This window comes from Perca fluviatilis, chromosome 13 (genome assembly GCF_010015445.1).
Source record: "Perca fluviatilis chromosome 13, GENO_Pfluv_1.0, whole genome shotgun sequence".
Classification (NCBI taxonomy): domain Eukaryota; kingdom Metazoa; phylum Chordata; class Actinopteri; order Perciformes; family Percidae; genus Perca; species Perca fluviatilis.
Window position 1 is genome coordinate 16,356,176 of NC_053124.1, and position 10,025 is coordinate 16,366,200.

The window sequence follows — 10,025 nt, forward strand, 5'->3', positions numbered from 1 at the left end:
TTGAAAAATGTTGATCAGTGTTTTCTAAAAGGCCAAGAGGACATCCTCAAATGGTCCACAACTCAAAGATATTTGGTTTACTGTCATAGAGAAAATAGAAAATATTCACATTTCAGAAGTTGGAATCTGACAATTTGGACCTTTTTTCCATAAAAAAAGAAAGAAAAAAAAAAAAAAAAAAAAAAGACTTAAACTGATTCATTGATTATCAAAATATTTAGCGATTAATTAAATAGTTGACAGGGTTTTAGTATAGACATAGAATATTTTCAATTTGGCATTTCCAAAAACGTGATCAGAGCTTGGATTTTCGGCTGGCCTGTATACAAACAAATGCCAAATACCACGGGATTGGCTGTGTCACAGTGTAACAGAGTTTAGCCTTTGACCACAAAGTCATCAAAAAGCACTGTTTTCATGAGTTCCCATTGATTGTCAGTATTAGAAAGCTGACATCACTTTCAGACATTCGTAGTGAGTGGATGTCAGGCTGGCCCACTGACCTCATGCTTCCAGCTCATCTTTCTCTCCTGGCAAATAGGAGAAAAATCATAACTCTCATAAGAGCATATTAATCCCATGGTCTGAGCGCATGCCGCTTGTGAGGGCTTACCTCTGTCAACAGAGATTTGTCTACTCTTTCACACATACACACCTGTGCACATACACTATACTAAATAAGTGTTAGACAGGAATAATCAAAATAATTACAATCTAAAAGGGAGGAAAGTTACCATGAGATGTTTTAATATGACAAATTTGGATGAACCGAAGGTTATAACAAATAAATAATAGTTGTTTTTTTTAAGTAGGAAGGCAATGTCATCTTATGCTTTATCTGTCTTATTGTCAAATTGTATTCTTAAACAGATCTGTCAACCATGCTGGCATGGCAACTATATGATGCAGCAGCTTTAAACTCACTCAATTGCATTGTGTACTGAAAAGCATGTACATTAAATCACTAAAGAAGGCCACTATAAATACTGTGGCTGATTCAAATAATTCATGTGTAAACTAAATATGGGAGAACACACCTACAATGTAAAATCTTGAAGAGATTTAGCAATGACTAAACATCAAGAGGACTCCAACTATTGATTTATTATTCATGTTATTGTTATCAAATAAACAGATGTTTAGTTGGAGCTGGAACGCTGTCAGATGCAACTTCATACAAGGGTGCAAGGAGTCAGAAGAAACCGGGCATCCAATTACCGCCATCTTCAGGCACGATGCGAAGCAGCTCTTTTATCGTTAAGATTTACTGAATCGTGACTAAAACTATGTAAAGCGCAAAGCAATCTTACTTTATGCACACACATCTTATAAAGTGACGACAACAAAAATACCGAATGCAGCGTTTTAATTTAAATCCAATTGGGCGATGGCGATGATCAGACATGACTTATCATTCTGTTTCATCCTGAGATTGATGTAACCATTAAAACGTCATATATAGGGAGAGCACAAGAGTGTGCCGGGTGACATTATAAAATGCACCATCAACGACAGGAGACAGCAGCGATAGACGAAGATCAGAAAAAGGCATTAACGCCGTGTTGTCATTTAGGAAAAAAGTGATAGCGGTTGACTTTTGCGCAATGAAACACTCTGACAACGAGGCTGCACATATACCAAACATAACAGAACCAGCATTTCCCCTTGGTCGCAAAATGTGTGGAGCGCTGCGGGGCGATGCGCGCGCCATACACACATGCACATATACACGCGCGCGCGCTCACACACACACACACACACACACACACACACACACACACACAATGTACAACTGTTTTAAACACGCCAACCAGCAGCAGGTTAGTGAAAGGATTTAGTCTGTAGGTTTACCTCGGTGTCATAGATTTTGGTGATGAGTGAGAACGAGTACTTCCTGGACTCTCGTATGTGCTGGATGGCCAGTTGGACCGCCGGCTCGATCCCCTGGCTGATGCTGCTCATCAGGGCCGACTCGTTCATGGGCATAAGAACCATAATGGGCAAGTTTTCCCCGTCCCTGGCGAACCAGCTGTTGTCCTGTCCGTGTTTGGTGCGGTCGTTACACACCTTGGCCAGGGCAGGGTGAAATAGCAAAACAGAGAGGAGCAGGCATCCCGTCGGGAGGAACATCTCCCAGCCGCTGCAGTCCCTCCGGGCTGGAGCCATACTACCGTACAGGGTGACCAAATGAGATCCCACCGTACCCTCACTGTTTGGGCATCGCAAATTCGGGCTCGTCCGGGATGCTCAGACGCCCGCCCCGTCAAGGAAATCGTATTTCAGAACACAGCAGACACGAAAGCCGCAGCAGCACCTGCAGTGGGCAAACTCGTCGTATATGGATTATGACCGCAAACTGAGAAAAATATTTGTACTCTATAAGGGTGCCTCTGTAAGAATATTCCAAAGGTGCAGATTCGCGTTGTAGGAGAGCTATTGCCTCTCGGTGTCCGTCATCCAAACGATCTCCTGTCAAAACAGCCCTCTAATTCAACTCCCCCCTTTTCACCTATAGTGTGGCTATTTTAGAAGCAGAAGACTGTCCTGAATGATGCCCCGAAAACAAAGAGAAGAGCCCCTAAGTAAAGACAGGAATCAATCACTCTCGTTGACAGTTGTTGAGGATACAAAAATCACCTCCGAAGTAAATTCCAAACCAAGCTGGCAACTGTGGGCATCCCTGCCAAACGCAGTGCTGAATCTGACAACGAAGCGATACAGAAACCGACTCAAAACAAATGGAGCTGATGTTGGAAGCTTGGCCGCAGAGGTCCGATTGGGAGATGTCGAGAGAGTCTGCCTTGACAGCCCGTGGGACTGGGATGCTCATCTCCGATGGTGCGTCAGAGAAGCGCTGAAGCAGTTGCTGCTGCTGCACACCGTACGCGCAAGAGGGAGCACTGAATGTGGAGGAGGGGAGGAAACTAGGGAGGGGAGGAGGGGGATACAACAGCCTGGTGGAAAGGCTGCATAAGCTGTATGCCGGGCAGACTCATCAGCGGCCTGACAGCCAATGGTGATTTACAGGGCTTTTATGTTATAGGAGGCAGACGACGTTTCAGGCATGTATGGAGCAGGCTAATGAAAATATATAGGGCTGTATACACGTGTACTGCTCCGTTATGTTGCACGTCATACAACAGTCACATCAAAAACACTTCTGAGGGCTATATTTTTAGTGACTCATTATAAATGCATATCCTAAGCGATGGTGAGATAGTTCCCACAGGCGGCTGGGCTTTGATTCCCCATGTAGCCGAACCTGCAGATTTGTCTTTGCGCATGATAAGACACAATAGCTGGCTGTGTGCGTCTCAACCCGATGATGAAAAGAGAATTCCCACTATAGAAAATCATAATATATTCAGAATCTTTATTAGACATTAACATACTAGAAGGGATGTGTTCTTTTTTTTTGCTTTGATTTAGTTGTGTAATAAACCGTGCCACCTAACACAGCAGGTAAACACAATGTGCCAAAACACAGATTGTGAAGTTAGGTTCAGACATGCCATGGCGTCCTTGTTTGAGGGGATCCCAGGCAGGAAAAGTTCCAGTTATAAAAGTGAACTCAATCCAGACATTGGAACTGGAAGAGGCTGTAAACAAATGCCCATCGTTATTTTTTAATCGGTTTAACTCTCTCTACTGTGAAATAATTAAAATGTTTGAGAACCACTGGATTCTGAGCCACGAGTTCAGCTGAATTTCAGAACCACGGACAGCGAGCTGTCCACACTGGGAAGCCTCTGCGCTGTCCGTGGTGCTGTACTGTACTGCGCACACTGCAGCGGCGCAGCTGAACTTGTCCTCTGCTCTTGTTGACATGGGTACATTAACCCATTACCTTTGCTTCCCCAAGGCAGGCTATACACATTTTTATTCTCGTCTCTGTGTACAAGGACTGCCTTCTCCTGCGGCCCAGAGGTAAAAGAAAACTGACAGTAATTGCAATAGTTTGCAACACAATTTATGGTATTGTTAAACACATGTGGGAAGCAAACATAATATGATGCCAGGGGTAACTGTTCTCCACATGTGGGAAAAATATATAAGCGTTTTTAAGTCTTCAGCTGCGACTGCATTTCAAAACCTTGACCTACGTAATTATATTGCATGCACAATTACAATCAGCTTCAAGAGGGTTCGTTTAAAAAGCGCCTGAATGAAAAGCACAAATGGGAGTGTAGTGTGTGTGTGTGTGTGTGTGTGTGTGTGTGTGTGTGTGTGTGTGTGTGTGTGTGTGTGTGTAGGGGGCGGGTTAAATCCAGGATGAGGATAAAAATGGCGCAGGGCATAAAGACCGCAATGTTATGATCACCGGGTGGATACAGGTGTCGCTCCACATCGCCCACTAAGAATAGGAAGCAACAATGTTGCTTAGTTGATACAGTTCAAAGTGCAACACAGGTGACAGGATGCAGGTTTTCATTTTCAAAATGATATTGACATACAGCATATAAGAATGTTTAATCATCTTACAGAGGATAAAGTCAGCGTATGCAGTAAAATATACCATCTGGAAGCATTTCATTTTTCCCAGATGAATTATTCTGTAGGCTGGGCTTGCAATCTGAAAATGGGCATTACAAAACAACCTCTGCATAATACTACTAACCACAATATGATTTCCACCCCTCCTCTAACAACCAAATTCCTCAATCTTCATTAGGGGTTTAAAGCATAACGCGTTAGTGGTTGATATGGCAGAGCTTGGCAGCTATGGCAGAACCCTCCTGGCTTTTTAATACACAGGTCATTTATCATAATGCCAAGCAGCTCCAAGCACACAACACACAAAGGCACTGGGTATAGCCCTGGAGGATTGCTGGATTATCTAGGTCTTTCCCTCTCTTTCTGACAAGCACACTGTTTATATACAAGATTTTCCCAAATCAGACATCTTAACTCCTTAAGGAACCCAATATGGGAAGGGTCTTGTTAGTTCTGGACAAAGTATTTGAGAAATATTTTGAACATGGAGAGACAAAATGAATACCCCCCATTATACAAACAAACAAGAAAAAGGATACAAGCTACAGTTAGTTCATACACAGCTCTATTATCCCTTTTCCCCCCAAGTCACCCTCTAGTTCATGGGGTAGTCAAGGGCGCCAGTCGTTTCGCATTAGACAACACAACATCCCTCCCTGCTCAAAACTTTCTTCCAAAATCCAGATAGCAGCAAGTTAGCAATATGTCAAACCAAAGTAGACAAACGTTGAGTAGAGAAGACCCGGTCAAACAGCAAAAAAACTTAACTTAAAATGCAAGGTGAGGAAACTTTAGTTAATTGGTGAGAGGGGGAGTAAGGTTAACTACTTAAAGTGAGTCTCACACTTCTTCCCAATCGACACCCTATAATTGAGAAGGGGGGGTGGAAAGGGGGAGAGCACACAACTTTACCTACACTAACAAACAAAACAATGGGTTAATGAGAGGGAAATTCAAAAAGAAGGTATGCCCATAACCAATTGAAATTAAATAAGAATGATTTAGTAAAAAGATAGCCCTAGAGAAAAAAAAGACTTATCCATCTCAAAACCAAACTAGAAGCAACTCACACAACACTGCTAAAAGAACGGGCTTAACAACCAAATGAGGATGTCGAGGAAAGAACACACAGCAACCAAACAGAGGTAGAGTATATAGTGTTTTTATTCTTCAATGAAGTTATTAAAAATTTTATAGAAGTAAAACATAAAAAAACTACATTGGAGTAAAAGTTAATCACTTCTTTACAAAATGGGAACTGAGTTACTAAGTCGAATTATCTTTGGGAGAAGTAATTTGTAATCGTAACTGTAATTACTTTTTGAAGTGGAGACACACTCAACGAACTGTTGGTAAGTCTGGAAAATTGGTGTTTAAGCGCAACATACGGGTTTGGAACTGGCTAGCACAGACATTCCTAGTAAATGAATAAAACAATCTCCTTGGAATTGGATGGATTGGTTTTTTCTCTAGGTAGAAATGCTACGGTCTGGGGTAGACAAACGAGGTAGATGCAGATGCCAGAAAATGTCATTGGTGACTTTAGATATGAGATAGTTGTTTCAATCAAGGAAGTAATGGCCATTACTAAACGCAGATAAGGCACTATATACACAATTGTAAAAATTCTGTAAAGGTAGAGGCACCTGTTAAATTTGAGTGAAATGTAGTGTGTAGACAAGTAAGTGAGGTGAAAAAGGTAAGAGACTGCTTTAGGTAGGAATGGTTTTGACTTTGAGAATTTGAATAATGTTGTTTGGGGTGGGTTTGTTGGTTGTAGAACCCAATCCTCAGAAGACAAACTGAAGAATACATGGAGTTTACACTATTAACCACACCACACACACACACACACACACTCACACCTCAATACACACACACACCACATGAATGAAAATTTTGATGATCCATACTACTCAGATGGTTGTGTCACAGCATGGAAAAAACATGTTGCATCTTTGTGACGTTGTACAAAATGACAAGACTGAAGGGTGAGGAAATTAAAATTGAGACTAGAAACGGTATTGTAGCAATTTTTTTCTATACACAACTTGACAACCACCTCGTTTTGATTAATGCTTTGTGGAGAAATGAAAAGAGTTAAATTTACATCAACAATTAGCAAAGAGGGTTTGGTTTGATGGTACACAACATCAAACAAACTAAACTCAACACGAAAGGGTGTTGTGACTGCATTACGCATTGACAGAAAAAAAAAGCTAGAATAGACTTTCATTTATCCCAGATCAACACCTTAGTTCTAGGGCTGCTCCCTCTTAGTCGATTAGCATTAATAATGCTCGTTGGTCTTGTCACTAGATTTCTTTAGTCGATTAGTATGCTTACCTTTTCGCTGAATGATTACCAAGAAGAAGAGCCACAAAAAAAAGGTGCTTTTGCATGACTCTTTGTGGAGAAACTCAGATTTACAGATCTGTCGATTAAATCAACTAATTGATTAGTCGATACAATTGAATGATTGTTAGTCGACTAAGAATTTCTTTAATCAAGCACAGCCCTACTTAGTTCAGAGTTATCGCACACATTACTGATCTCAAAACTCCAAGCCAAGGACATCGGACTATATCATGAAAAGGTGCAGACAAGTAACTCTACTTTACAGCAGGGAACATTTTATTATGAAATCGCTGAGATGCTTCTTTCCCTTGTTCTCGACATGCTTGCCCTGCCAGTTGCAGCTATTCGAATAATTGGTTTCCAAATCTGGAGTCACAGTCCTGCGAATTCCATGCATACCAACAAGTTGAGGAGCTATTCTTCAACAGGGCGCGTTCCATGCATGGCAGTGGAGAATGCAAGTTCCCCTTGCGATAAGAAAGAGGGATGACTAAGATTGGCCTCTGTTGGGGTGCTTGACACCAAAACTTCCTAAAAAAAGATTACTAGTTAAACTTCTAATGTCTAGACTGTCGTGCAACATCTGTGGGATATTATACCTTGACATTTATCTTGCTTTACTGGATGTTTTATTTGACTGCAGCTGGAGGTCATGGCAATGCCATGGAATGAGTTTTTTTTACAACTATAGATTATACAACATATTGATAGACGCATGGCATGCAGACTCTTTAATAACTAAAAGAACATATTCACTTAAAAAGGAACTTACCTGGAAATGCACAAGAAGACAAATGGGTATGTTCCTCACATCTCCATCAATTCACTGGCTATCTACAAATATAAGACCAACTACATTTAAACCACACAAATAATTACAGTGATTAAATCCCAAAACACTGACTTAAAAACAAAAAACAGCAGCCTTCTTACAGGCTCAGGATGATGTTGGGATGAAAAGGAACCAGGCCAGTGAGTAGAGAGTTTGAAAAATGATGGCACAATATTTTGAATTTTACAACACATTTGTACTTTTATCTAATATCCCACCTCGTCTATTTTTTTTTTTTGCTTTATTTTGAGTTATAGGTAAGTATTTTTCTGTTTTTGTTTATGTTAAGACAGTGGCAGTTTGGTTTGTACACCCACACAGGTGTTTTTAGTTATACTGGCTGATTAGACTTAAACAAACAGTTGACCCACCAAAGAGTCGAAAATGAGGTCTCTACATGCCCACAAAGTCCTGAGGAGATAAGAGGTCTTATCAGGGAAATTAAGTGAAAACACCTGTGTGGGTGAACCATGTGTAGGCCACTCCTAATTGAGCTAAAGCAGCATGGTTCATGTTTGGGTTTTCGTCCGGAAGGTCAGCTCGTTTTGTACATTACGTTACGGACAATAAACATGAGGTTTATATTCATCAAGATATGGGAGCTAAGGGTTCTTCTCACACTCCTGCTATTCCACTTTTGTAGCAGTGATCAACTAGCATGCTAATGTGTATGGTACTACTCAAAGAGTACTGTACAGGTGACTTAATATATTAAGTCACCTGTACAGTGACACGTAACATAACGTGCGATGTGTCTGGCTAATTTTTACAGTTTGCTTACAGTAGGTTAATATAGCTAATTGCTTGGCTAAAGCAGTGTAAATGAACATAATTACAAGTAACATTAATTAAATGTTACAGTAAATTATTAAACCAGTTAGCCAAACCAAGCATATATAGCTAACGTTACCTACATTTTAACAGTAACGTAAGCCTTATCTTTCTGATAAAGTTAGTTCCAGTTTGTGCCTTAGGTACAGTAACGTTTAAGTTAACTATCATTGTTTTCACTTTTGGACCTAAAGTTAATCTGTCCAAAAACTATCCAAACCAAAGTTTAAAAACAACAAAACTGCAGCTCGGTTGACACTTACCCCTCTTTAGAACATCTTCTATCCATCTGGAACGAAAGTTAGTCCATGGACTGCACAACAAAGAGTTTTTTTTTAATCATTTTACCACATTAACGGTCGCGACTAGCCTGACAAGCCAGACCCGCAAATTAAATTTGCTGCCGCTGGGGTGCGTCTAGATTTCTAGGCTAGGTCGTGACGCTTTTCTTCTCCTAAACGAAGATGTTCACCGGAAGCGACCATCCTCTTACGCTCTCTTAATACATCCATGTACGCCATTATATATATGTCAATGATGTACGCACTGTGCTGTAGGAGCTATTAGCGGTTAGCTTAGGGTCTAATTGTTCCCATTCATTTGTTAGCATGCGGAGGCAACTCAACAACAGCAACAACGTAAGTGCAGTCAACCTAGAGAGGGAAGGGGGCTGCACTAAACATTACTGATGTGTTCAAAGTTGACAGGTACTTCACAAAGTGTTATACACTTACATATACATTATATTGTATGATAACGGTTCATATTTTGATGCACTCCATCCAAGAAGGAGGTGTCACTTCAGGCATTTATTTGGTTTTGGAAACAGAGTCGCAACTTGGTAAACATTAACATTATCTTTATTGTGCAGCAAATTGAATATTATTACATTTAGGCTAGATTAAAAAAAAAAAAGTATTCAAGGAATCTGGAAATGCATTCAAAGCAGCAGTAAGTGTTGTCTATGACCTACCGGGTTTCTGAGAGTGTGGCTGGTATTTATCTCTAAGAAAAACAGATGCTTAGCAGTGTGACTTGAAAGTAGGTTTCATTGCCAAATTGTCAAATGCAAAAGGCACAAACTATGGCTAGTTTGCAGACAGAAAGACCACAGCAAATGCAATTATCTACTACACTAACAGCACCACAGCAGGGAGTAGCCTACTGCATGTTTCTGTTTTAAAGGATGTCCTCTGCTGTGCACCCTAGATAGGAGATAGTCTTGAATGGGCATGCTACATTTGTCCTGGTCAGAAGACGTTATCATAGCCTTTCGTATTCCATTCTGAAATGAAATCAAGAATATGAGAAGAGACTGTGTAAAGTAGGCCACTGCCTTCAAAAGAGCTTCGGCTTTGGCTGTGCTGTGGGAGGACACTATTTTGATTACTGTCAAGTCTTAGTAATAGCAAAAACTATGTCTTACATAATCACACTTACAATGAATGTTTCCAACGTCAGCTACAACAGAGCTGCTCTATAGCAAGGCTGATCATTTTAGCAGCAATTC

General features: G+C 40.7%; 1 protein-coding gene across 2 annotated transcripts in view; it reads right to left on the reverse strand.

Moving 5' to 3' along the window:
* The window catches only part of gabbr2 (gamma-aminobutyric acid (GABA) B receptor, 2), a 187,566-nt gene extending 178,588 nt beyond the window's left edge, over nucleotides 1–8,978 (reverse strand). The window contains exons 1-2 of one of the 2 annotated variants that reach the window (XM_039820728.1): nucleotides 8,779–8,978; nucleotides 7,625–7,686 (exon numbers count right to left, since the gene is read on the reverse strand). Coding sequence is in view for 1 of the 2 variants with exons in the window: in XM_039820727.1 (XP_039676661.1) it covers nucleotides 1,852–2,166 (315 nt within the window). In the remaining variant the exon portion in view is untranslated. Of the gene's footprint in view, nucleotides 1–1,851; nucleotides 2,891–7,624; nucleotides 7,687–8,778 lie in introns of those variants that run through there. The other variant, XM_039820727.1, reaches the window with a different exon arrangement.
* Nucleotides 8,979–10,025: the final 1,047 nt, after the last annotated feature.